The 26,144-nt window shown below is 58.5% G+C and overlaps 10 protein-coding genes across 10 annotated transcripts; 5 read left to right on the forward strand and 5 right to left on the reverse strand.

Annotated features, from left to right (window-relative positions):
• Positions 1–62: 62 nt before the first annotated feature.
• Positions 63–1,765, reverse strand: EHS24_000317 (uncharacterized protein; the record flags this gene model as incomplete). Its single annotated transcript, XM_028616151.1, has 3 exons — positions 63–1,448; positions 1,506–1,620; positions 1,674–1,765. 3 exons carry the CDS (start codon positions 1,763–1,765, stop codon positions 63–65), a joined length of 1,593 nt encoding a protein of 530 aa, XP_028480008.1.
• A 3,405-nt stretch (positions 1,766–5,170) lies between these two features.
• On the reverse strand, positions 5,171–7,166 carry EHS24_000318 (uncharacterized protein; the record flags this gene model as incomplete). The annotated part of the gene is made up of 11 exons (XM_028616152.1): positions 5,171–5,279; positions 5,341–5,507; positions 5,648–5,969; positions 6,009–6,157; positions 6,367–6,397; positions 6,467–6,588; positions 6,641–6,655; positions 6,699–6,757; positions 6,806–6,907; positions 7,055–7,096; positions 7,148–7,166. 11 exons carry the CDS (start codon positions 7,164–7,166, stop codon positions 5,171–5,173), a joined length of 1,137 nt encoding a protein of 378 aa, XP_028480009.1.
• A 1,153-nt stretch (positions 7,167–8,319) lies between these two features.
• VPS28 (Vacuolar protein-sorting-associated protein 28) lies at positions 8,320–9,244 on the forward strand (the record flags this gene model as incomplete). Its single annotated transcript, XM_028616153.1, has 4 exons — positions 8,320–8,565; positions 8,655–8,771; positions 8,876–9,018; positions 9,121–9,244. 4 exons carry the CDS (start codon positions 8,320–8,322, stop codon positions 9,242–9,244), a joined length of 630 nt encoding a protein of 209 aa, XP_028480010.1.
• Positions 9,245–9,384: 140 nt separating this feature from the next.
• On the reverse strand, positions 9,385–10,945 carry NUF2 (kinetochore-associated Ndc80 complex subunit nuf2; the record flags this gene model as incomplete). The annotated part of the gene is made up of 6 exons (XM_028616154.1): positions 9,385–9,431; positions 9,490–9,653; positions 9,693–10,307; positions 10,347–10,580; positions 10,619–10,665; positions 10,703–10,945. The coding sequence occupies 6 exons, from the start codon at positions 10,943–10,945 to the stop codon at positions 9,385–9,387; spliced, it is 1,350 nt and encodes a 449-aa protein (XP_028480011.1).
• A 333-nt stretch (positions 10,946–11,278) lies between these two features.
• EHS24_000321 (uncharacterized protein) lies at positions 11,279–14,460 on the forward strand (the record flags this gene model as incomplete). The annotated part of the gene is made up of 7 exons (XM_028616155.1): positions 11,279–11,600; positions 11,640–11,796; positions 11,865–12,300; positions 12,341–13,695; positions 13,734–13,819; positions 13,869–14,148; positions 14,229–14,460. 7 exons carry the CDS (start codon positions 11,279–11,281, stop codon positions 14,458–14,460), a joined length of 2,868 nt encoding a protein of 955 aa, XP_028480012.1.
• A 168-nt stretch (positions 14,461–14,628) lies between these two features.
• Positions 14,629–16,585, forward strand: EHS24_000322 (uncharacterized protein; the record flags this gene model as incomplete). Its single annotated transcript, XM_028616156.1, has 4 exons — positions 14,629–15,028; positions 15,232–15,388; positions 15,565–15,715; positions 15,785–16,585. 4 exons carry the CDS (start codon positions 14,629–14,631, stop codon positions 16,583–16,585), a joined length of 1,509 nt encoding a protein of 502 aa, XP_028480013.1.
• A 614-nt stretch (positions 16,586–17,199) lies between these two features.
• EHS24_000323 (uncharacterized protein) lies at positions 17,200–18,966 on the reverse strand (the record flags this gene model as incomplete). The annotated part of the gene is made up of 1 exon (XM_028616157.1): positions 17,200–18,966. The coding sequence occupies one exon, from the start codon at positions 18,964–18,966 to the stop codon at positions 17,200–17,202; it is 1,767 nt and encodes a 588-aa protein (XP_028480014.1).
• A 1,348-nt stretch (positions 18,967–20,314) lies between these two features.
• Positions 20,315–21,337, forward strand: EHS24_000324 (uncharacterized protein; the record flags this gene model as incomplete). Its single annotated transcript, XM_028616158.1, has 3 exons — positions 20,315–20,536; positions 20,739–20,842; positions 20,896–21,337. 3 exons carry the CDS (start codon positions 20,315–20,317, stop codon positions 21,335–21,337), a joined length of 768 nt encoding a protein of 255 aa, XP_028480015.1.
• Positions 21,338–21,603: 266 nt separating this feature from the next.
• RPL7 (60S ribosomal protein L7) lies at positions 21,604–22,601 on the reverse strand (the record flags this gene model as incomplete). The annotated part of the gene is made up of 2 exons (XM_028616159.1): positions 21,604–22,230; positions 22,332–22,601. The coding sequence occupies 2 exons, from the start codon at positions 22,599–22,601 to the stop codon at positions 21,604–21,606; spliced, it is 897 nt and encodes a 298-aa protein (XP_028480016.1).
• Positions 22,602–24,942: 2,341 nt separating this feature from the next.
• EHS24_000326 (uncharacterized protein) lies at positions 24,943–25,636 on the forward strand (the record flags this gene model as incomplete). The annotated part of the gene is made up of 4 exons (XM_028616160.1): positions 24,943–24,945; positions 25,178–25,211; positions 25,292–25,560; positions 25,616–25,636. The coding sequence occupies 4 exons, from the start codon at positions 24,943–24,945 to the stop codon at positions 25,634–25,636; spliced, it is 327 nt and encodes a 108-aa protein (XP_028480017.1).
• Between the last annotated feature and the right edge of the window lie 508 nt (positions 25,637–26,144).

The following is a 26,144-nucleotide window of genomic DNA, read 5'->3' on the forward strand; positions in this document are numbered from 1 at the left end:
TTGCTGGAGCGAGATAAGGGAAGGTGCGGGATCGGCGGGATCCCAGTGTCCGTGTTGGTTGTCTAGTTACAGGCCTCGACGCGCCATGAGGAAGCGGGGAGTGACCTAATGGGAGCCATGTGCTGCTTGCCATTTCTGCCCGAGTTCCACTTCTTGGGGCGAATCTCGGGCTCCGACTCACTCTCCCACTGGTCACGCTCGCTCAGCGAGTCGTCAGAGTGGGAAAGAATGAGTGCCGGTGCCGAGTCCATCTGGCAGTCGCCGTCGTCGAACGAGAGAGTGAGGCTTTGCTGCGTGGTAGGTGTGCGGGGCTCGGGGGAGGCAGATACGCTCGAACGGCTGTCCGAGAGGTCGGGCTCGTCGTCGTCCGACGCGGCCTCGAGAATGTCCTCGAGGGCGGCTGTGGCGGTTGCAGCGGCGAAGCGAGCCTCGCGCTCAATGTCCTCGGCGGTGATGCTCTGGCGGAGAGAGGAGCGGCGGAGGGGAGCGGCGCTGAGCGTGGCACTACGAGGTAGGAGGCCGTTGGAGAAGGCCCGGCGACAGGCCTTGTCAGCGTCACGAGAGAGGTCGAGCTGCTCGAGCCAGCGGCGTTTGCCCTCCTCGCGCTCGTAGCGGGATGCAAGCTTCGTGATACTGCCGATCCGCGAGGCGAGCTGAGTGAGACGCGTGAGCTGGGCGCTGTATGCAACGCGCTGCTTGAGGGGGAGGGTGTGAGCGGGGGGAATGCTGAGGAGGAAGGTCTGGGGGGAGGTGGACTCGGTTGACTCTAACGAGGACCGACGCGAGGAGCTCTCCGACTCGCACGAGAGGGTGGCGATCGACGACTGGGTGCAGGCAAAGCGGTAACGCTTGAGTGGCGAGGTGGTGTCAACGGCCATGGGGTCGACGCCGGCCTGCTCGAGAAGCGAGTAGATCTCGTCACGAAGGCGGGTGAACTCGTCCATCTTGGTAGCGGTCTCGCTCTGGATAGACCAGAGGAGGTATGCAGATGGGAGGCGGTCCTTGATGAGGGGAAGGACGTAGCGGCGGTACGCGTCAACGAGCAGCGAGCGTGCCTGGCGGCGGTGTGCGCGCGCGGGCTGCTGGTGAACCGCGACGTGAGGAGGAGCTTGGACGGCCAGGGCGGGGTTTGGGAGCAGTGGTGACAACAGGGACAAGAGCAGTGAAGATGGTGTCCGGCGAGAGTTGGCAGCCGACGAGGGAAGCGAGAGGGACGAGTTGGAGCGATCAGATGACATGCTCGAACGCGGCGTGTCTGCCGGCGCCGCAGCTGGCGGGGGAGGAGGAAGTGGTGCGGCGGCGGCGGCGAACGAGAGCTGGACCTCATTGACAACGCGGTGCAGCTGCGCCACACAGTCGCCGGTCAGATCCAGGCTGACGGTAGATCCGTCAACCAGATGCACGATAATCGTGGCGTGAGGCAGAGAGAATGTGACATTGTCAACAACCTGGAGGCGGTGTCAGTGCACTGATAACAAATTTAGCATGTTGGGTCGGCCACTTACTCCACTGATCCAGCTGGACTTGTCACCCAACAAGACGTTGGCACATTCGATGTCCTCCTGCAGGCAGAGGCTGCGGTGAGCGAGAAGGTTGGGTGGCAAGGGGAGGGCGCGCGAGCTAAGCTGTCAGAATTATACTCGAGGGGTATGGGGGGAGTGTGTTGAACTCACGTATAAGGCGACGCAGGAAGGGGGAGGGTGAAGAGGATCGTAGGGGGAGAAGGTTGACTCGGGGAAGGGACAGGAAGCAGGCGAAGAAGCATGGCGACGACTCGACAGTGGTGGGGAGGGGGGTCAAAAAGAACAACAGGGGGGCGACAGTGGGTATTATTTGATCTCCCGTTGAGCAAGAGTCGATCTCAACTGGTCCACAGGTCGAAGAGTGCAAGAGGAAGTGAGAGTGAGTGTGAGAAGATGGGTTGGGAGAGAAAGTGTTGTGGGAGATGGCTGCCGTGTTGCTCGTCGTACGTTACGTTGCCCTTTTGATGCTTCTGGTTGTCCTCTATCATGTCTCCTTGCTCTGGGTGGTCAGACTCTTCGTTTGCCGTCTTGGCCTGGGTTTCTTCCCGTAGCCTGTCCCGTCGACCTGTGTGATCGTAAACGGCAGCCCATGTTGCAGCCCGCTAAACGCGCACGACGCAGGGCACATCAGGCAAGCAGGGACGCACATCCTAAGCCGGGCACGAGCAGTACGACGTCCACCGGGGCTTTGCACCACACAGAGTTATGCTCCTCTGCTCGCCCCGTTGAGAGCGTTTGCGGAACACGGGTTGCTGGCATCCCTGCGTGTCCGACAAGCCCGGATGAACCGGCCGCCCTGGAGCTCGATGCGGCACGTCGTCAAGGAGCAAGAGGCGGTCCGGCCAGTACGCCTCTTCCGAGGGACCTCTAGACCGGGCGGGCAGCACTGTGCTGACGCTCTGAACACGCGACGTGACGGCAGCGGCTACCTTCTTCGCCAGGCATTCCAGCCCAAACTCTCGCTCGGAAGCGGGTCCAGGGCAGCGGGGAGCGGGAAGGCGGGTTGCGCGGCGGGCTCGCATTACCTGTGGACATGTCTCTCCTTTTGCCCGGTCTCGTCTACTTTGTGTGCAGTTTCTGGCCCCTATAGGTCTGGCCTTGTGTACTCTTTGCTCATCCGAGAGCGAGGCAAAGTTGTTGTGTTCCGGGTAATTTTCCTGGTCCACGGAAGGGGAGCCCTTGAGGAAGTGGGCCAGCCCGCTCACGTACTCTGGCTTCCCAAATTGCCCCAGCCAAATTGCGACAACTAAGGTGTGGAGCTTGTGGTGGAAGCGAGGCAATTAGACGGAATGCAAATGCTCACGTCGATCTCGCATGGCACAATTTGCATCGCTGGTGAGCACAACGGAAAGGGGGGATGATGCACCCGGTCCGATCAAAATGCAACACCCGGGGTCTCGAAAAGATAGAACAGTCATGGCGTCGGGCCAGCGATCAGGCGATCAGTTGCAAGCCATGCTCGTCACCAACACCGTCAGTGGCGGCCAGTGGCAGCACCTTTACCCAGTACAGTACCACGGTACCAGGCCTCGGATGTTCCACAAGCACCACACACATATGATACCCCCGCCGCATCATAGATCATCGAGAAAACGAGATCGGGTGTCTGTGATGTTGGCATTGGAGCGTTCGTAACGGACGTCACCACCATCTCATGCCACGCTGATGCCACACATGTTGCCCCTCCCCGGCCTCTCCAGGCGATTCGTCGTTGAACAACGTGTCGGTGGACCGTGTGGCGCTGTGGCGGCGACCCCCGTCGTGAGGTTGGAGCTCACAGAGATCAGAGAGCGGGGGTCGCCAGAGTGAGGGGCATGTACGTGACAGCGCGCAGATCCGGCTTGTCCTGAGCCAAACTCCTGACCCGCATGCTCGGTGCCAGGGAACATCGGTACCTAGTCGTTGTTCCGCGGCGCCAACTTTGCTCGCTCCGAGATGCTCATTCCGAACAGCGAGCCTCCCAGTCAAGAACATAGTGCTGCATATATGGGCAGTACGCGCGGGTCGTTCTACCTGGAATGCAGAAACCGCAGTCGCTTCCCCTCGCATCTTCCTATCCGCCGCCACGCGGCATGACCAGAAGAAATTAAACGTCACGACCTTCCGCGGCTCATCCGCGTTCATCCCACGCGATGTTCTGGCCAACGCATGCAACACACGAACCCACTCACACAGAACCCGAACAGCACCTCCTGTGCTGGCCACTTCCAACGTAGACCAAGGTCGACAGTGACCAGAGTAACAGACCCCTGGCAAAAGAGTAATTAAGACTTCGGTTCACACATAATAAGTATGTAGGCCCAATTGTGGCCCAAGGTTTCAGTACCGTATTCCGAACAAGCGGGTCCAGCCGAGTGAACGCACACTCCAAGTCTGTCTGCCGGCGCCGTACCGTCACCTTGGATCTCGTTGGCAAACTTTGGATGCTCGGCCCCGACGAGCGACGAGCGGGAAGGATCAGACTTCAGCGCCTTTTCCAGCCACTGCAAGCGTGTACATCTCTCCTCTCGGCGTCCAAGCACTTACATGACACTCCACTGCTCTGTTTAATATAAGTATGCAACACCTACGCTGCATCTATAGGCTTGAGCTTAGGTTTGGATGTCAGACAAGCTAAGGCTCGGACGGGATGTCAGTTACCAGCCACCGCAGGAACAATCTGGGCGGTATACGATATGACAGCCTTTTCCGCATGGACAACGTCGTATGCCCCACTATGCCAAAGCTCCAAGGACCGGGGTTTGTATTTAGGGAGTGTTCGTTGTCATGGCAAGCTGCGCACTCTTGCTGGCACTGCCATGGCACCCACTGACGGCATTTAGGAATGGGGTTTCTGTGTAGTATTGAGAGTCCGTCCTTGACTGCCGACAAATTACGAAGCTCACACGCATAGCTGTCAAAGTTAGTGGTAGCGTTACACTCTCAAGCAGAATTGTCAGTTTCTTAACCATTTCAAACAACAACTGCAGGACTGGCGTCTATGCAACGAGGCGCAGGCTTACACGATGGGCACTGTTTAACATTGACAGCAGAATGCAGTGGGTATGCTTCCGTGCAGGGTACTGGGGACGTTGGATACTTTGGGCAGGAAGTTGTCAGGTCGAGTAGTTTGATGTGGCGGCTAGTGGTGCGAAGGCCGAGGGGATCCAGGACGGTTTGGTGCAAGGGGTACGTACACGTACGAGACGCGGCGTAGGGAATGTGCCATGTGCACACTTTCGAGTGAGCGTGGCTCATGGGCAGGTTTGGTGAGCAAGACTCACACGCGTTCACGCAAGAGTCAAACATAGGTAGCGGCAGCCATACCGACTAAAGCAGAAGGGCTGATCGCGCCTGCGGCTGCTCATGTCGGTGCTCCCCTGGCGACTTGATCTAGAGCTTAATTACGACAACGCGCCCACGATGAGCTCGAAAGTGAGGAAGATGACCATGTTGGCCTAATTGTCAGTATCACGTTCTTTATTCACTGTCACGCAGTGGAGCCGTTCAATTTCCAGTGCCTTACTCACGGGGATCGCACTGCCACACCCAGCGACGAAGAGATTAGGTTAGCTCAGAAGTTGCCGGTGCTAGTAACTTGCTTGTCGTAGTCTCAAGGCATGGACGCGGACAATGGACGGTGGATGGTCGCACATGGTCGTCTCGGTTCATTCCAGTGCTACCCCAAAAGGACGTGGAATCCTCTCGGGAAGGGCAGACTGGAATGGCACCAAACCATACCTCCACTTGTCCCTCCATATGTCGCCCACCTGACGACTGCCGATTGGTGCACACTCTCGCGAGTGCGACTCTGCAGTTCACGTTCCACACTACTCACCGAACGACGGTGGGCCAGAGGCCTGCAACCATGACGCCTGGGCCTTCTCGACGAATGCTTTCGGTCGCCACGCGCCATAGACCAGGTGGTTTGCGCGTTCCACTACCTTCCTCCAAGGTGGAGGAGCTCTGCATGCGAGTCTTGAAAACGTCAAACGGGAAGGTGACCTGGAGAAAGCGTGTCAGAACATCAGAACCATTGTGTAGTGGCGGTCTAGAACCATTGAGGCGGGGTTTTACTCCAGTAGGAGGACGTTCCTACCACCAATGCCCCATGTCCAGCCGACATCCATCCGATGCCAACTTACCATCCACGCCACAACACCTGCTACACCGCCAGCAGCCATCAGCTCTGGCCAGCTGAGCGTGTGCATCTCAGCCTCCGCCTCGTGGATGAGGTCGTGGCGATGCGGTTTCTCATGGAGGTCCTCTCCGTCACGCCTTCGGCGCCACTTGAACAGCCTCAGCATGCCCTCGTATCTGAATGTCAGCAGAGAGTCGTCTGCACAGACTTGGCACATGGCAGCAGCATTGTCCGAGTTGGTGCAGCACTCCGACTTTGTCGGCTCCACATTGAAGGATGACAAATGTGACGAAGGAGCGGCAGAATTGACAGAGTGGCAGACAAGGCTTTGGGCTCTTTACACGTGGGCCAAATTCAGAACTCACGCGCCAAAGTACGGCCCATACGCGAGCTCGCGTATCAATGTGGCCGAAAAGCCGCGGTAGATACCGCGAATACCGCCCTGCCTCAAAATGTCCTTGGTGACGGACCATGTCGAGGGGTTCATGTGGATGGGCATGGACTGCTGACGGATCTGCCATAGTCAGTAGCAGAACACGTGCTCGTTACGAGGTCTAAGGGTGGGTCAAACAGTCGGCGAAGCGCGTAGAAGTGACACTGTGGAGCTTCACCTCCACGGAGCCTTGTTCCGTGGATATGTGGGCGCCCAACAACCCCACGGGGTCGGATAACGCCACTGCCGCATGAACCCGGCCAACCCCCGTTTTTCGATGGTACACACACCTTGACGAGCTCGATGGGACATGTCAGGAAACTGAAGTCAGCATGGGTGTGCAAAAGGATGTCCACCGCCATGGGGAAGGGACCTCTCTCAAGCACTCACGCTGCGAGCATGCCGCTTCCTGTGCCAGCCAGGGTGATCTGCCCAAGCGTTGGACTGCTACCGTTTCCTGGGTGTTGGAGGTTGATGAAGAACGAGTAGGAAGAGAAGACGACACCGTTGACCTAGTGGGTTAGATTCAGATGGACAGAGTTTATCGCAGCTCGATAGACTCACGAAAGCAATGCCAGCCTGGTTGTCAGCACCTGCCCTTCATCGTGCTCGTGTGACTCACCATGGGTGAAGTGACGCCTTTGAACAGGCCGACTGTGCCCTCCTGCTGCACGATGGACCCTGCTGATCAGCGCCATGCCAGCCAATACAGAGACCAGTGGTACTCACGGAACGCTCCAAAGATGGAGGTGTATTTGCCGTTGAAGGCAGGGGTCTGGTACCGCACCTTGACGACATCGAACGGCTGGCCGACCACGAGGCCGACGGCACCTGGGTGGTTAGCCTCGGCGCGCAAGAGGGTATGAAGCTGCAGTCCACAGCGGTGGGGGGCAGGGAGCCTCGACCAGCTCTCAGAATAAGATCACGGCGCAAGAGCTGACATCTGCAGGCGCACATGCGGCCCAGACATCCACGTACCTGCGACAACGCCAGCGCTGAAGTCGACAGCTGGGGAGACGGCTACACCGTTAGCGCTCGGCATTATGAAGTCGAGGGAGGGGGGAGACTTACCATCATCACCGTCACTCATAGCTGGTAGATAAGGAGCCTAGACACAGACACGGTGATGGCAATGACACACCGGTGGCGAGGAAGACAAAAGGAGAGGGAATGGGAACGGAGAGATGGGCGGTTCAACCGTGTCCCGGACAACGGTGGGGACAACGTCGGCTCCTTCGGCGATGAAGAGCAGTCGGATACCGGTGGAAGAGACCGGGGGACTGAAGCAATCAAGATAGACACTGGGCGAGAGAGAGAGAAAGAGAGAAAGAGAGAAGCGTGGTCGTTGGTTGCAATTGTGAGTGACAACACGATTCCCGCTGCGTCGCGTACAGGGCGCGTCATTTTGGATCAGCGTTTCGGATCTTCGGATCCTGCCGCATAATCTCGTATCTCTTGTGCATCAACCGTCCTCTTTGATCCTTGACATCGAGCCGACGCTCTTCTTCCCCCTTATCGCACATTAGCCCGTCTCATTCTCGCACCCACCACTGGCCACTGGCCACTGGTCAACATGCACCATGATTGGCACCTCCACGGCACTCCCTGCTGCGGAGCCATGCATTAACAGGATTTGACGCCGACAGGTGCCCCTCACGGCCCTCGCCGAGCCCCTGTGGCCCGGGTCTATCAACCCGAATCCCCAGCACGTCGCTGCCCATTCCCGGTCCGAACCCACCGTGCTCAGCGCTGCGGGCACCACCCGGCCAGAGTGCATATGGTCTTTGTCTCATTGGACTCGAGATGGTAACATGAGCTCGCATGAATCCCTCCTTTTCCGCCCTCCGGGCCTCTCCTCCCGTGCCAGCCGCCCTCTGCTCTTTGTTTGAAGACCCTCCGGGTGCTGGGTGTACAGACGTCGGACCGTGGGGCCTCCTTTCGGAACAGCGCTCGCCCTGTGTACCTGTATGTGTAGGTGCCATTCTTGGGTCAGATCAGACGACCTGTGATGGGTGTTGGATGTGCTGGGGGACATTACGAAATCCATTAAGAAAGATTAATAGATTAATAATTAACGCCACGTGTCGTGACGGGACCAACTAACGGGAGTAAACCTCTTATTAGGCCGCGTCATGTTATCGACAGTCGGCGTCTTGGGCTCTTGATCGACTCCTGTGTCTTCTTATTCCCCACACCTCATATCCCACATCGAGCTCTCATACCCTAACACACACCCTGTCGCAATGAACCTCGATGAGGAGGTCCGCCTGCCCACCACCCCGGCCGAGCGCGAACGCACCGAAAACCTCGCAACGCTCTACAGCATCGTCGTCAGCCTCGAGTACCTGGAGCGTGCATATGTGCGGGATTCTGTCAGCTCAAAGGAATACGAGCCGGCATGTACTCGCCTCTTGGCTCAGTATAAAAGTGTCATGAAGGTTGTGGGCGAGGAGATTGGGGGCGTGGAGACGTTCATGAAGCGGTATCGGGTGAGTTGGGTGACGCGGTGTGTTCAGTTGTACTACTGGGCCACCGAGTTATGAGCCTGGATGACGGATGGTGCACTAACTCTCGACAGATGGACCACCCTGCAGCTCTGCACCGCATACAAGTCGGTGTACCCGCCACGGTTGAACACAGCGCCGAGGCAGGTGGTGGTGGCGAGAGCGGCAAATACGTGGCCGAGGCAACACAGGTAAGTCTGCTCCGCCGGCGAGCAAGTCACAGCACCGTGTTGCTGCAGCCATCCCCAGTACATGCGGGGGACGTAATTTCAATCGCATCCTTGCTAACATACAGGCCTTCATCACCTTTATGGACGCGCTCAAGCTCAACCTCCGCGCCAAAGACCAACTGCACCCTCTCCTCACCGAGGTCATGTCTGGCTACGCAAAGTTCAAAGGAAGCGCCGAGTGGGAGGGCCGCGCAAAGATCATTCACTGGTGCGTAATGCGCGTCATGAGGTGGTGCTCCCGATGTGTCCACCTCCTCTTCGGGGCTTTTCCCCTGTCCTCCTTCCCGGTCCCCAGGTTGACGTCTCTCAGGCTCATTACCCTCAATGCCATGAAGGCTTCCGACGAGATCACAGAGGAGCAGTCTCGCCAGATGCTATTCGACATCGAGAACGCGTACAACGAGTTCTTCCGTTCGCTAAGCTCGGGCAACTAGAGGGTGACGAACGAGCGGATACGATTGTGACGATGAGGACGAAGCCGAACATAGCAACATGGGTAACCAGAGGGTGGGACTAAGCACTAGCAGCACGCACGCGGGTGGCATCATTTGTACACAATATATATTACTACACTCTAGACCCCGAGGCCAAGCTTGACCGACATCGTGTTCATATAGTCCTCTGCGTGTCGTCAGTGAAAGCTCAATGTGGAGGTCTAGTTGATCGCTGTAACACTTACCAGCTTCCTTTCGCAGCGTCCAGTATTGAGCCAACAGCTCGTTGAGCTCGTGCTCGTTCTCCTCGACAAAGGCGTCCATCTCGGCAGTGACAGCCTTGTGGTCGGCAAGGATACGCTCGCGCTCCTTGTTGAGTCCCTGGCGTTCCTTTGAACGCACGACGTAGCTGCAGGGTCAGCACAATCCTGTGAAAACGTCAACTCACTCGTCTTTCAAAGCCTGGATCTTGGCCTTGGCCTCTGCGCGGCTCTCCTCGGTGATCCTCTTCTGGCGCTCCAGCCTGTCTTCGGTGTTCCTCTGTTGTCGTTCGAGCTGCTTAATACGCTCTTCTAGTCCCTCACGCTCAATCTTCCCCTGCTCCACACGCGCTCGCAGGGCTGTACGGTTGCGTGTGAGCTCTTCGCTCTTTGCTCGTTGGGAATCGATCTCGCGCTCCAGATCGACGAGGCGGCGGAGGTCAGCCTCGAGGCTGTCGTACACCTCAAGACGCTTGGCGAGCTCGCGTGCCTTGGTCACGTATCCCGAGTGGGTAGCACGTTCAGAAGCGACCATGGAGCTCATCTCGGAGAGGTGGCGCTTGAGGCGTTCGGGGGAGCGGACGAGACGGGACTTTGCCTCACGGATCTGCTGCTGAACCTGTCCGAGCTCGCGGGCAGTGTCGGCAACGTCCTGTGATAAGCCCGCACGTTCCTGCTTCAGACGTTCGTATGTGTCTGCAGTCTCGCGATGTGACGAGTGCATCTGGAGGAGCTCAGCATGGAGGGCATTGTTTCGTGCCCTTGCTGCCTCCATTTTGGGCGCCTCGTCTGCGTTCTTGGCCCTACGGTCGTTAGCTGAGTATAGGGAAAGGATAACTCACGCAATGTCGCCGATAGCAGCCTCGACCCTGTCCAGCTTGCGCCTGAGGTCGACAGCACGGTCCATCTCGCCGTGTGCGCGCTGCGAGAGCGCCAAGTGCAGGCCCTGTTTGTCTTCGCGGAACTTGGCAAAGTTCATGACGCCGCTCAGGACGGTGCGCAGGCGGTGTGGGTCGGGGCGCGTCAAGTCAGTGGTGGTGAAAGACTTGAGACCACATAGAAGAGCGAGTTGACGACTGTTGTTAGCTTGAGGGGCGGCAGTAACCAAACTCACCAATGACGGTAAAGGATGAGGAACTGGAGTGAGTCGCCGTACAGTTCCTGTCTGTCAGCCTGTGAAGCGTGAATGATAGCTCACCCTGTACTGCATCATCCCGAGGAGCGTCGCCTTGGGACCCTCAAACATCTCGACCGGTGTTCCGGTGAGAGCTTCCAGAAGGGCGGCCCAGATGGCTTGTGTTGACTGGGGTGTTGGCTTCTGGAGGTCGTCGGCGTGAACATTGATGCCCAGCGCGCCGAGGCATTCAAGCACCTCGGGAGTCGTCATCATCGGAAAGCCTAAGAGCTCCTGCTTGGACTGTTTCTGCCGTCCTTGCATCATGGTGCCGGGTGGTTGGGCGGAGTTGGATGTGCTGATAGGTGAGTTATGTGTTGGTTGACAAAGAAAGACAAACAGACGCGACGGCTTTGTTTACGGCGGCGAGTGACTGATTATGTAAGTGGGCGGCGCATTACAAATCGACTACAATTTCAGGGACGCATTTGGTTCCGTTTATTTGAAGATTATTGTAATCACATTGTAAATGGCCACACAGGAAGACAGTCACGTCGAGACAAACAATGTCAACAACCCTCTTCATCGACAACTGACCGTTCTGGCTCCATTGCTCCAACCTACAACCGCTACAACACTTCCAATACATTACCTACCACCATGGCGCCTCGCCAACAACGTCGTGCGACGCTCTCGTACTTGAGCGACGTGCTGCCGACCGCCCTGCCGCCCATCTTTGATCAAGCGCAGGGCACCACGGCCAACCACCGCAAGAACATTGTCCAGCTGCGCAAGATCCAAGACAAGTGTGCTGGTGTCACGGAGGAGACTCCCAAGGGAATCAAACTTGTTGGAGAACGCGCGTTCAACGCCTTGTTTATCGACATGGTCAACCGCGTCCTCCCAGTCAAGAAAGGTGTCGCTGTCGCCGACCGCATCGTCAAGTTTGTCGCCAGCTACGTCGCGTACACTACTGAACAGGGTGAGTTGGAGGCAGAGAAGGAATACGAGCTGACATCAGATTCCGCTTCCGAAGATGAGGACGATGGCACGTCGTCGCGCTTCGTTTCCAAGCTCCTCCGTCACCTCCTGTCCGGCATGGAGGCCAAGGACAAGAACGTGCGGTTCCGCGTCACTCTCATGACCGTGTCGCTCATCAATGGTCTCGGCGAGATCGAGTGAGTTAACCTCTGGTCGCGCAGCGAGCTGACATCAGTGACGAACTGTATGTGCTTCTTCGCCGCAGCCTTCTCGCCCGTGCCCGCGACAAGGAGTCGGCTGTCCGCATCCAGGCCGCTCTCGGTCTGGCCAAGCTCCAGTCGGGTGAGGACGAGGACGATCTGGAGGAGGGCCAAGAGTCGCTCGCCGAGGTTCTCCTCGACCTCCTCCGCTACGACCCGGCCGGAGAGGTCCGCCGTGCTGCACTGTACAACCTTCCCCGCACCCCGGCGACTCTCGCTGTCATCCTGGCTCGTACACGCGACGTCGACCCCATTCTCCGCCGCACCGTCTACCAGGGTAGCTTGAGCGCAGCTGGTCTTCCCGATGCCCGTGTCCTCACTATTGCACAGCGCGAGGAGGTTGTCCGCAACGGTCTTGGTGACCGTGACCCCAGCGTCCGCAAGGCCGCTGCCGCCATGCTCGGAGGCTGGCTCGACCAAGCCGAGGGTAACCTTGTCGAGGTACGTTTGAAACGGTATGCAGGTCAAAGCTAACGTTCAGTTCCTTACTCGATTCGACGTCGTTTCTTCCGAGGTGGCCGAGGACGCTCTCCTCTCCATCTTCGTTACCCGCTCTGAGGTGTTTGAGCACGTCGAGTTTGGTGACGAGTGGTGGAACGAGCTTACGCCAGAGAAGGCGTTCCTCGCTCGCGTGTTCTCCGAGCACTGCATTGCCAACAAGGACGAGGTACGCCTCGAGGAGACCATGCCTGTTGTTACGGCTCTCGCGTTCAAGATCCAGGACGAGTACAACAACCTGGTTACTTTGACGGTCGAGGGTAACGAGGACGTTCAGGACCAGGTGTTTATTGTTGGCGAGCTCCTTCGCCTCGCTATCACCTTGGACTATGCCGACGAGATTGGCCGTCGTAAGATGTTCCAGCTCTCGCGCGAAATGATTGCCCAACCAAACCTTCCCGAGTCCCTCATTCCTCGCTGCCTCGACGTTCTGAGCAAGATTTCCAACGGCGAGCGTGACCTGATCCGCCTTATTGTCGACGTCGTCACCGAGCTTCGTGAAGGCGATGGCGAGATTGAATTGTCCGAGGCGCCCACTCCCAGCCGCTCAACGTATGGCGGTCCCTCCAGCCCTTCTCGCCGCGAGTCGCGCGTCGACCCCAACGACCCCGAGGCGGTCATGCGCGCTGCTCTCATCGACCTGCGCTGCCTGCTCATCTGTATCTCGCTCCTCGAGCGCGTCAACACTCCCCTTCAGGACAACTCGGTCTTCCACGGTCTTCTCCCCGACCTCATCATCCCAGCAGTCCGTAACAAGGACGAACCTGCCCTCCGTGACCAGGGCCTTGTTTGCCTCGGCCTGTGTTGCATGATCGACGAGAAGATGGCGTCCAACAGTTTCGGCCTCTTCATCCAGCAGCTGACCGCTGCCGACGACGAGCTCAAGGTCAAGGTCGTCCAGGTCATCTTTGACTTGCTGATGATCCACGACATTGATAGTCTCATTGTCAAGACAATGCCGGCGGACCGTGTTGTCGAACTGGTTCGCCACATGCTCGTCCAGGACGCACCAGAGGTTCAGGCGGCAGCATGTGAGGGCGTTGCCAAGCTCATGCTGGCCGGCATGATCCAAGACGAGACTGTGCTCCAGTCACTTGTGCTCCTCTACTTCTCGCCCGAGACGGCCGATAACCAGCCACTTCGACAGTGCCTCACATACTTCCTCCCTGTCTACTGCTACTCGTCGCCACTCAACCAGCGCCGCATGCTTGACATCTTCGGTGACACGTTTGCCATGCTCTCCCAGCTGCGTGAAGAGTTTGAGGATGCCACCGACCTCCTGCCTCTATCCCAGATGGGTCTCATGATGGTTGACTGGCTTGACCCTCACAAGGCTGTGTACGTACTCTTCATAGCAACTGTGGCTGACGATTTAGCGAGCGTGACGGGGCCGTGCCCGACCACGCCATCCACCTGGACCTCGCCATCGAACTTGTCAAGGGTCTCCTCACCGAGTCATCACGTGAGTGTTTGTTAACCAGATTAGTTTTGCGTACTGACGGCCGTCCTAGGTGAGGTGCGCAAGACCCTTGTTGGTTTCCTTGGCAAGCTCAACCTGCCCGAGAGCTTTGAGACGGACGCTTGGAAGACCAAGGCAGCGTTCCAGCTCATCGGCGCCGTCAAGCAGAAGCGACCATTGCCAGACACAATGTCCCGCAACGCCTTGTCCCGTTTCGAGGCATCCCTCGTTAAGCGGTACCCCGAGCTCGAGGGCTACGACGAGGAGGTGTTCCGCGGCGAGGGCGCCGAACACGAGGAGACGCAAGAACTGTTTGGCTTCATTGATGATGTGTGAGTGCACTGCATGGGGAACGTCGTTGCATGGCGATGCGTCGCCGGATGCGTGGTCGGTCCGCTAACGCCGCATATAGTGAGGATATGGTTGAATCACCCGAGAAGCCTGGACGCCGAAGCAGCCGGGCACCAGCGTCACGGCGAGGTTCCTCGGTGGCGCCTAGCGAGCGGAGCGACGCATCAGAAGGCGAGGCGACACCTGTGCGCCGACGTGCACCCCCACGCCCCGAGACTGTGGAAGAGGAAACGGAGGAGGAGGAGGAAGAGGAGAGTGATGTGGATGGTATGCTCGGTACCGATGACGAGTAGTGCGCGCGGTTAGTAATTGCGGTGGCTGGCTGTTGTGTTCGAACCGATGAATGTTTTGACTCTTGGCTCCGCTCACCGGGCTGGCGACGTCACTGCGGTGCTTTCTTTAGATTGAAACCACCGAACTGATTGTCTCTGTGCATTCTCTTTTCCTCCGCTCCATCCACCATGCCGCCATCCGAGCGCACTCCTCTTGTGGCCTCGAGCATCTACCCGCCCCAGTGCGAGCCTCTCGAAGACCGCGCCGCCGCGCTCCTGCGCAGCGGCGTCGGCCGCTCGCTCAGTGCAAACGTTGATCTAACCCACGAACTTGCGTCGGCCTTGTATGCTCTCCACGTTGTGGAGCGGCACGATCGCGCTCGTGGGTCTGCTCGTGCGGCCGCTTTTCGTGCTTCAGAGACAGCGCGCACCCGCGCCGCACTCCGCGATCATGCTGTGGCCGCCCTCGATGCCGCCCTCGAGTATGCGGGCGGCAACGCCGGTGACCCAGAGGGCAAGGACGACGACGACGACGATGTACTCGAGCTCTCCCGCCCGCTCCCTATCAAGGAGGAGCGCAACACTACAGGTGAGTTTATTCGGTGCGGTGTGAGCCATCTTGTGCTGGTTGTTTCCAAGCTCGCCGCTGCGAGGTGGAACGACCGAAATGCACGGGTCGCCGCCCAAACATTGATGGCCGGCGGCGTCTCGTCGCTTCCCGCCGTAAACCTACGGCATCATCATCACCCCGCCGCCGAAGGGGACGCACCACACATGACTAACCTCCTTCAGTCGCCGCCCTCCTCGCTCACCATACCACCCCCGACCCCGTTCTCGAACACCCCTTGATCCGTGCATCTCTACCTCGTGCATGGTCACGGTCTCGCCGTAGCCGGCGTGAACCAGCCCGCAGCCTCCGTGGGCTCCTGGACCGAGCCGTCACCCCTGCGTGAGTTCCGGCAGCCATGCCCTGATAAATCCTCTGCCACCGTGAGACCCGATTCTCTCCAGTCGGCCGGCTTGGCGTGCTCTGGTCGTCGTCGTCGTCGGACGGCAGAGGTATCACGGTGGACGTTGTTTGGGTGTGCCGGTCGTTCATTAGCAATGGTCGCTAACATGCCGCAGCCGTGCACACGTGCTTGAGCTAGTGGCCAGCCTCGTGTTTATTGCCCTCACGTTCGTGACTGCGCTTGTACCCGACATTGATGTGCGACCTGATACGAGTGGCGCGACCACCATAGTCTGGTGTGTCTGGGCCTGGGCATCGCTTCTCGGAGTGAGTAGTTTCTGGGTGGATTTTGCCGCTTCAAGCGCCTGAGCGTATGAACCTGACTGACATTCTCAGTCCATGGTGGACGCGGCCCACCGCCGTCGCGGACCTAGCTCCTCCACGCACCTGGTGCTCATGCTCCCTGCTCAACTCGCCGGTGTGCTACTCCCTGTCTTCCCATCCTTTGCCATCTTCCTCCGCACACTCGCGATCCCATGCTGCACGCTGGCTGTGGTCCTCCCTTCGGCTCCGTCGGTCCCGTTCCTCCTGCCTCACCGCCTGCTGCCACTCTCGATCATGCTGGCCGGCATCCTGGCACGTGGCGCCAAGGCGGCCGCCCTCTTGATTCCGCTCGCTGCCGGTCTCTGGGCGCTGTTTGCGTACGCTCTCAACGGCGACGTGTGGCGTGCTGGGTCGATCAACTCGATCGCTAGCGTCGGCGGCGGTGGGCCAATCGAGGTTGGTGTGGCACCTTTCGAGACCCGTGTCGCCCTCTTCGTCACCCTCGTCCTCGTCCTCGCCCTCTCAGCGGCCCTCTCCATCCTCCGCGCCATGGCCCCCTCCAACGACATCCACGACGGCACGTGGGAGGCAGAGTACGGACCGGCTATCGGTTTTGCTTCTCGCCGTGCCCTTGCCGCCGCCGTGGCGCGCTACCTGCCACCGTCGTCGGATGCTGCCCCACCTTCCCCGCCGTTGCCAGTTCCTCTCAACGTCTTTGTTCTCCCTCTCGACATTCTGGCCGGGTTCTGGCGTCTCGCTCGCCACGAGCCACCATTCGGCATCCGTCGTGCTCGCGGTTGGATCGCCCTCATCATTGTTGGAGTCCCCTGTCTTTTGCTTGCCCCCGTAGGCGCCTTCCTCCCCCACTGGTAATGCCCCACTGGTAATGGCGCGTTATCTTGATCCCACTGGTGGGGATATGTGTGGGTGTGCCATACTGTAGAAGTAGTTTTGTGACGCGAGAGTGCAGTACACAGTAATAATGAGAGCATGTAACGGGTGCGAGGATGGCTAGCTACTGGGTCTTGTGTGTGACGGACATGCCTGCGTGCATCGCCCATGCCAACAACATTGTCACAGCGTTGACTTTTGCCAGAACAATGATATAGCATCTTCTTCTGATGTAGGGGCTGCATGTTGTATTTGCGTAACGGACTGCTGTCGGCTGCCAGGCTCCACAGGTCTCGGGTCAAAAGGTCAGCCCTCAAAATCGAGAAACACATAACGGACTGTATGTGTATTCGCCTTTCCTCGACAATGCGTTTTCGCCGCCAAAAACACCCACCCCGCCTAAGCGGCTGCAGGTGGCGGTGCTTGGAGGCCTAGTACACTGCCTTGGCATTTGGCGTGCCAAGTGGCACCAGTCGCGAGTCATGAGTGTACCTCACCAACGTCAACAGCAATTAAGCAAGAGGTGCATGGACCTATGTACGTAGGGGTACAATACAACATTGCTTATTGTCCCTTAGTCTATGTTCTATGATAATCTAGGCGAACAAGAACCTGTAGATCTTGACGTAGAGCGGTGCGGCGGCACGCTCGGCGCGGTACGCGCGGCCCTCTTCGGCGGTGAGCCAAGACTTGCGGCCAGTGTCAAGGTCAATGTCCTTTGCACGCTTGGGAAGGGTGCGCTTCCAGAGGTAGCCGAGGATCCACATGGCAATGAGGATGGGAAGGGACAGGAAGGTCTGGAAGAAGGTCGACGCGGCCTCGGCGCCGTGGGGCTGCTCGCCAATGGGCCAGACTGCGGTGTAGAACTGGGCAATGACGACGAGCACGATGAGGAAGGAGCCGAGGTACGAGCCGTACACGCCACCAAAGGCGCGGTAGGGCAGCTCGTCGACGCTGTGGCCCTGCACCTTCCATGCGCGCCGGAAGCGAATGTGGGTGATAGTGATGCTGAGCCAGGTGAAGAGGGTCGACAGTCCAGAAAGGGCAAGCAGCCAGTCGAACACGGCACCACCGACGTCGGCGCAGTTGACGTAGGCAATGGGACCAAAGGCGCAAATGGCGACAAGCGACCACAGAGGACGACCAGCCTTGTCAATGTAGGTGAAGCACGAGGGAGCGTAACCAGTCTCGGCAATTGCGGTGAGCATGCGGCTGCCGGCGTACACGGCACTCAGGCCGATGGAGAGCACGGCAATGAGGATGGTGACGTTGACGAGGTGGTCGATGCCGTGGATTCCGGCCTTGACCATGAGAATGACAAAGGGCGACGCAGACGCGCCAGTGCCGTTGTACAGACGGGGGTCGTCGTAGGGGATGGCCAGACCGATAATGGTGAGGCACACGATGTAGACCATGGTCACGCGCCAGAAGGTCTGCTTGACAGCAGTCGGGATGGTCTTGCGCGGGTTGGGGGTCTCAGCAGCCGCGAGGCCGACGAGCTCAGTGCCAGAGAAGGAGAAGGCGGCAGTCACGAAAACGCTGCACACGCCCTTGAAGCCATTGGCGAAAGCTCCAGGAGACTGCCACAACGAGCCTCCGATGTAATGGTTGTAGTCGCCAGACTTGGGTCCACCGCCGCAGATGCACACGATGCCAATGATGAGGAAGATGACCGCGACGATGATACGCAGCAGCGATGACCAGAACTCTTCTTCCGCGAACCCGATGGTGCCGAAAAGGACGGCAATGAGGATGACGACGAAGAAGATGGTGATCCATTCGGCTTGAGACAGACTCGTGTTCCAGTACTGCACCGTCGTGTTGGCGACGGTGAGCTCCAGAGGCAGGATGATGGCCCACTGGATGAGGTAGTTCCAGCCCATGCTGAAGGCGAAGGCAGGGTCGAGCATGCGCGAGGCGAGGGTGTAGAAACCACCAGAGACGGGGTAGACGATAGACATTTCACCAAGGGCCTGGGTGACGTTCATGAGCATGACGCCGACAACCGCCCAGGCGATGAGGATACCAGCAGGGCCGCCAGTGGCCAGGGCGCTACCCGAGCCGACAAACAGACCCGTGCCGATCGTACCAGCAACAGCAATCATCTGGAGGTGGCGGGGCTTCATGGTCTGCTGGTAGCCCGGGTTGTCGTGCTCCAGGTATTCGATGGGCACATCGCCGTGAGCCACCATGCCGCGTGTCGTTCCCGGGGCACGCTTGAAGCTCTCCTTCGTGAGACCGATGCGCGTCATGAGGCTCTCCTTGGTCGGGTCGTAGAACGAGGCAGCATCGCTGCCCTTGGCGGGGGCGAAGCCGCCCAGTGGGGTCGCCTTTTCGTTGGCGAACTCCGTTGTGTCGGACATGGCTGCCGGGGTACAGTCCGTCAGAGGGGAATGTGGTGATGGAGAAGGGCGAAAGGAGCAGGTGGATCTAACAAGCGCAAGTGTACTGCGCACCCAGTCCAACAGAGCCCTGGCAGTGGGGGGTCAGAAATTATCGGACCAATTGTTTACGCGTAAAATCCTGCTCGTCAGAGTGCGAGCGAGTCCGTTTTTCCGGCCCTTGAAGGGGCTCCAGCCTCGACTCCGGCCGGGCAAAGAGCGGCTTCGGTCTGTGTCGGCGATGCATGCTGCCAAGGAGGCTTCATTGCTCGAGCGGTGGCGACTCCGAAACAAGTGGTATGGCTGAGAAGATGTGTGCAAGACACGAAGGACTGCGATGGCGGTTATCAGCATATAGCGGATATCCTGTGGCAAGAGGCGTCTGTGTCGTTGACAATTGACCGCAGTGAACGAAAATTGAACAGGTTGCGTCAGCCACAGTATGTAAGCAACTAGTGGCTATGACTGGAAAGTCTCGTTCGAGGTGACACTCGTGGAGGTTACCAAGGGTCTCAGCGCAACGACGTTGAGCTGACAGTCGCCCAGCAGCAAGACCGAGGTTGCAGGTGGAATGGAAGAATAAATAAAAATTGCACTGACGGCCAGTTAATGTTGGGTTTTGATTGTTCACTCGGTGACTCCAGTTTGCAAGACACTTTGGTGTGCAGTCTCAATGTATCGTATACAGAGGTCGTCAGCGGACTACATTGCCGGCCAGTCGCTGTCTTATCTGCAGTGACATGAATACTGGTCGCCTAATAAATATTTATCACGCAAACCATTTAATCTCAGGAGATCAAAGTTGTGCCAACAAACAAGACAAAACAATCAACAAGATGCAGGACTCATATCCCACAACTCTGTGCCACAGTACTGTGAGCCACGAATCCTTATCTCAACGTACAGTGTGGCAAAACGCTCAAAAAGAAGCGCGGCTAGTCGTTTCGGCGGGCTGGGCTGGGTGCCGGAGGCATCGGCCACTCAACACTTTGCCATTCACAAGCCAGTTGAATGTGCCAACAGAGCCACATGCACACATCCATCTTGTTCAAAGCACAGTCATGCAACGGCGCCGTACCTCTGGGTCCAGGATGCATTCTGTGCATGAAGGTCAGCCACAGCCAGTCGCCTCGCAACGACGAACGGCGCCGAATACCAACCGCCACCCGGCTGCTGCGCCAGCACAGCCGGATACAGGGCCTGGCCCCAGCCTGCCCCCGTCCACAACCCCACACTCCAACGGGTCCGGCGTTGATCGACCACATGACGACACGTTCAACGCACACTTGCAACCATCGCCCACTCTCTTCGCATACACCCATCCGCCCAAATGGCTACAGAACAACCACCTACAGACACTCCTACGGCGAGCTCCACTGCACCGGTCGCTCCTGCGGCCGTACCAGTGCCAACAGCGCCAACGGATGCTGCCCCTGGAACGACGTCTGGAGCTGCTCCTGAGACCGTCGACAGCGATGGCACGCCAGTCGCGCTCAAAGAGCTAGTCCTTGGCTTTGAGTCGTACAACTTTAGCGGAGACGATGCGTTCCGGGTACGTTGAAGTCGAAGAGCCACCGGAGAACACATCCCAGGAGGGGCACAAGGGACAAAGGGGCGTGTGGGGTGGTGTTGCTGTGCTGCGCCCTGGCGGTCGACTAGTTGGTGTGTTGCGCCAAGCCTTCAACATCGACCCCACCACACCACCCCACCATTGTGAAAGAGTGAAGGAACGACGCTGACGCTCCGCTCTGCAGACCGGCCTGCCAGCAGTGATCAAGGCGCTGAAGGGTGGCCGGAAATCAACGGCGGCGGACATCGACGACATTATTGCTCGGGCGCAGTGGTTCTACTACACCAGGTGTGTAGCAGCGGACAAGGGACACGGAGAGGACAGTGCTGACATCTGGACAGGCTGAAGGGTTCTGCGGTCCCCTTTGAGACTTACCTCAAGATCCGCACACACGAGACCGAGAGCCGGCCCATGAAAAGCCCTATGGTCTCGACCTCGGCGCTGCCCACCGAGCCAGAGGCCCCAGCGTACAGCGAGGGCTCCATCTCCGTGACGGCTGCGCCTCCGACGCCGCCCACTGGGCATCTGGCACGCGCACCGGATGAGATGACGTTCAACGACGTGGTCCGCCTCATTGCGGCTGGACGCGCAGGCGAAGTCCCTACCCAGGACATCCCGGACGGAATTAACGAGGCAGCGCCGAGTGTGAGCACTATGAGTGCCCGTCCCAAGCCATGGGAGTCAAGCGGAGAGGCTACAGCAGTGGACTCTGCTGTCGAGAGTGCGACGCACGACCATGGAACAGCACCGGATGGCAGCTCCGCGGCGCCTCCAGCGTACTGAGTGATCACCAGGTTTCATAGACGTAGCTTGCGGGGGTGAACATGCACGCGACCACCAATGCTTCTGTTTCAGTAAATCCTTCCTTGCTGCGCTGCACGGAACACATATGCAAAATAAGTTCTAGCCAGCGTGGAGCCATCTCTACATCTGGCGTGGCCTACGGCCGCTCGTGTCGGGAATGGGTACATGCAGAATACGAAGAGACCAACCCCGGTCGCCAGCCCTTCGTCCCTCTCAACCACCACACTGCGTTTCAAAGGCAGCGCTTAAACCATCTGGTGGATGAGCTTGGAGATGTGCTGCTCGCGGTTGCCGGTGTCACCGCCCTCGATGTAGCCGGTGAACTTCCTGGGGCGCCAGCCGCCGGTGGGGTTCGACAGCTTGAAGGGCCAGAGGCCGGAGGTGACCTGCTTGAAGTTGGGGCCGCAGGTGGCGATCTCGTGAACGAGGTCCTCAATGCAGACAATGCCGAACTTGCCGAGCTGCTGCTCGATGATCGAGTTGTCGGTGATGGGGATGCGCTGGCCGCTGACCTTGGCGTATCCGCGCTTGTAGACAAGCTCGCGGATGGCCTTGAGGTTGGGCTCACCGTAGGCGATGTAGGGCTCAACGAGGCGGAGCATCTGCTCGGTGGCCTTGGTCACGCGAACGAAGACACCGTTGTTGATCTGGAGGAGGCGGAGGAGCTGGAGGATCTTCTTGGGCTTGGGGGCAAGCTTGGAGATACCCTTAAGACGAACAACGAAGTAGACCTTGGGCTGGGCAGCGACGTAGTAGTCGCCGGTCTTGCGGGCCTCGCGCTTGAGGCGGATCTCCTCCTTCTCCTTGGCGAGGTACTCCTTGACGTACTCGTCGGCACGCTTGAAGATGACCTTGCGCTTGGCCTGGCGGGCCTGTAGTTTGTTAGCGTTCGTTCACAAGACCAATTTTGTGGGTGGACAAAAAGTTTGCGAATAGGAGGTTTTGGTTCAGCCCCGAAAGATGGTTAATTTACGACAGCATTGCCTTGCGAGCTAGCCGTGTGATGCGACAGAGTCGCCCTTTGCATCATTGAAGGGGGAGAGCTCGCTGCCCGTCCCCCTTCACTCCTCATGCAGAAATCGTTGCCCAACGATGCGGAAAGTCGGAGGACGCTGCTCACCTTGCGGGCCTCGGTGGCGGCGACGAGCTTGGCCTCGCGAGTGGCCTCAGTCGAGCGACGCTTCTTGAGAAGCGTCTCGGGCACCTGCACGTTGACGGCACTGGCAACAGTAGTCGAAACCATTTTGGGATGTGTTGAAGGTTAGAGGTCGAAGGAGGACGAGGTGTAGACGACGCAAAGGGACCCTCCGCTGGACCCACCCACGGCGGAATCTTCTCCTGTGCCAATTTGGATCTGCGCCCTTGCCACATCTATAATGCCGATGAGATGGGGGGCGCATTTAAACATCCGTGGACGCCCGCCCTGGGCGTAGGGGCGGTGGCGCGGATATTGCCGAACGAGCCATGCCGGCGCTCTGCCTGCTGGCTGTGCTGGCTGCTGGCCGTGTAACGTCATGCAACTCTTGCATTGTCCGTCAATGGCCTTGTCATCCCCTCTCTGCTCCATCTGCTTATGACTGTGACTTCAGTTTTACATTTCAGCTCCTCGGCAACGCGAAGACAACCCCCACTATGCCCCGCTCGCCGCTGAGATCTGAGATTTGAAGAGAGACGCCGTGTCCCAAGCGACAGACAGCCTGCGCCCGGGCACGGTTGTACTGTTGCCCGAATGGGGCGGTCATTGCACGCGCCCAGGTGGACCGTCGCTTGGTGGTGGTCGTAGCATCCCCGCAGCGCTCACTGTCCGCATAGTGCTCTTGCTGCAAGCAGCTTCTCCTTATGCCCATGCTGCTGTGCTTCACTGATCATTGCCGTTATCGTGTACCTGTGGCGATACTGTTCTGTTCTCACAACCCCTGCTCTAGATGTCACCAGAACCCCTCCCAGTGGTCCCCTCGATCCCTTTCCAGTGGCCAGTGGCCAGTGGTCACTCTCATCGCACGGGACTCCAATCCTTGCGCCCCCAACCTCCCACGAAGCAATCGCCAACCCCTTTGACAGGTCATCCTTCATGTCCGTTTCTTGCGGGACTCGACGTTCCGCCTCACCGGGACATATTGTCCAACATGGACGAACACGTTGTCAACCAGATCAAGCATGTTTGCCTTGGGGAACTATTTTGGCACGTTCGCCACAGACAGCGTCGCTGGCGTCCGCGGCGCACCCAAGACAGCTGTCGACGTCTTTCCAGCCGACGGCCTACAGCAAACCGTTTCGCCGTGTCTGGCCCCGTGTCTCGAGAGGGCGCAGCTGGCGCAGGCGCTCCATCGATTTCACAGCAGGTCTAGCATGCTACTGGAGCACCGTAGCCATTGCCCTCAATAAACGCAGCGCAAGCAGTGACAAATGAGCGGCTAGTGCCTCAGTGCTCTTAATGCAAGGTCCTGCGGTGGTGCCATATGTGCCCAGCAGCTGGGGCCCAGCCTGCATGCGGCCTGGAAGAGTCGTTCTCCGTCCTTGTCGCTCCCTTACGTCTGATCTGCGCATCAAGGCTCACACTCTCCCCCACGGCGATTGGACTGGCGATGCCTGAAGGCTACCGCGTTTCTCACAACCACATCGGCCTATCGTTTCAGCGGTCCGTGGCAAACCAGCCCGCGGTTCAAGCAGCGTCTACGGAGGTTCCTTAGGCCGAGAAAGGAAGAGCAGGCGCAAGAGCAGGAGCCGAACAACTGCTGGGACAACAACATCATTGGCCACCAGGTCGACGAGCTCCAGGTCGACAGTTCCAACGGCACGCTCGGCAGCGACTCATGCGGTGATGTCCTCGACGATTAGACCGACATTGAAGCATCCAGCCATTCGCCCACGGAAACCTGGCCAAGGTGCCTCCACACGACCACACGAGATATACCACGGGAGGGATCAGCGCTTTGACGACACCTCCGTTCACGACGGGGCCTCTGTCAGCGCTTCAGCCCTATATCGCTGCTGACATTACTGAATGCGAGCGGAACACCCCGCAGCACCAGACCATAGATCCATAGCTTGTATATGCATTTACTTGCCCCGTTCTGTCAACGACATTGGTCGTTCACGCGATGTGTGACAACCGACCAGCGCCTAGCCGACGACCAGCTCAAGGGGCACAACCACCACCTCCTGCGTGTGGGGCGTCCATGTGTGTGTGGGGCGGCCGTTGCCCATGCCCCAGGTACAACTGTCTACTCGTAGCGACCGTGTGGCGGTCGCGGTGCCCGTGGAAAGAGCATGATGCGATTCTGCAAGTACACAGTGCAAGGCTTCACTGAAAGTGCATTCGAAGTGGTCCTCCTTGCGGACGACCTCCACCAGCGAGGGCGTATGCATCCTCTGTATATATTTATTACGAGTTGTTAAGCATTAATCCCAAATGCGATGCCACCGGCGTTATCACCGCAACGGGAGCCAAATTTCCGGAGTGCAGTATGCCCCCGCGCCTGGGGCGTGTGCTGGGTCCCTCGACTTGGTCGTTTCCACAACTCGACACTTTCTTCAATCCAAACGTTGAGCCCGCTTCCCAGCTTAAACAGGTTAACGTAAAAATGGTGAGTACGCCGCTGGAACTGGCGCGTCGACACGCTTCGACAGGGCTTGGGCAGGCTTTGACAGACTTGTCAATGGTCGTGGAAGTGCGGAGGGATCGTCGTGCGTCGGGAGGCGGTGTGTGGCAACAATCTGCGCCCCGTTTCACTGCGTCCCGAACTCGTCCAACTTCTTGCAACATCGCGACAGCCTGCCAAGTCCTTCTGATAGCGACAACGATGCTAACAATCACAGTCCGCCGAGTCCGCTGCCACGCTCGCTGCTCTCAGTGCGTTTAGATTGCGAATTCGCCTGGCAATGCGTGCCTGCGAGATGGACGATAGTTTTTGAATAATTGCTGACTTTCAGTCCTCGCCGACGAGGGTGTTGAGATCACCGGTGACAAGATCACCGCCCTCACTTCGGCCGCCAAGGTTGAGGTTGAGCCCATCTGGGCCACCCTCCTCGCCAAGGCTCTCGACGGCAAGGACGTCAAGGCCCTCCTCACCAACGTTGGTGGTGGTGGTGCCCCCGCCGCTGCCGCCGCTGGTGGTGCCGCCGCCGCCGCCGGTGCCGCTGAGGACGCCCCCGTTGAGGAGAAGAAGGAGGAGGCCAAGGAGGAGTCCGACGACGACATGGTGAGTTTTGCGCGGAACGGTGTCTCCTGCACGCAGAATGCTAACATTTTCGCAGGGCTTCGGTCTGTTCGACTAAGCGCATCGTCCTACCCCGACTTTGCAACCTTCTCCCAGTCTGCATGTCCTACATATATGCATGACTTGGTCCCCCTAAACTAAACCCGTTTGCGAGATTTTGGTGTATGACGAGAAGAGGACGAAGTTGGGACAGCGGTGCGAGGAGCGAGGGCGGCAGGAATTTTTGGCCCGACGTTTTTGACCCATGTGGTTTCAGCTGACCTGTGTAGTGTCAAAACATCCGCAATGTTCACTGATTTCGAGCGTGCTGCTCCTGGAAAGCAGCTTGCGGGAACGATACACCCTATCTAATCTTTGGCAAGCTGCGGGCGTCGCAAGTTGGACATGGGGGTTCCGCATTGAAGGCGTGTGGTGGTCGCAACCGCGTTCCGCAGTGTGTGTTTGTGGGGGAATCAGAGCATTGCAGCTGGGAGAAGCACGCAGAGAGCTGCCGGCAAGTCGACTGTGGCAACGTTTTGGCAAGGCAGTGTTGATTTCTGAGAGCGTCTGCCACTGGCAAGGTAGGT

Source organism: Apiotrichum porosum (genome assembly GCF_003942205.1).
Source record: "Apiotrichum porosum strain DSM 27194 chromosome Unknown scaffold_1, whole genome shotgun sequence".
Classification (NCBI taxonomy): Eukaryota; Fungi; Basidiomycota; class Tremellomycetes; order Trichosporonales; family Trichosporonaceae; genus Apiotrichum; species Apiotrichum porosum.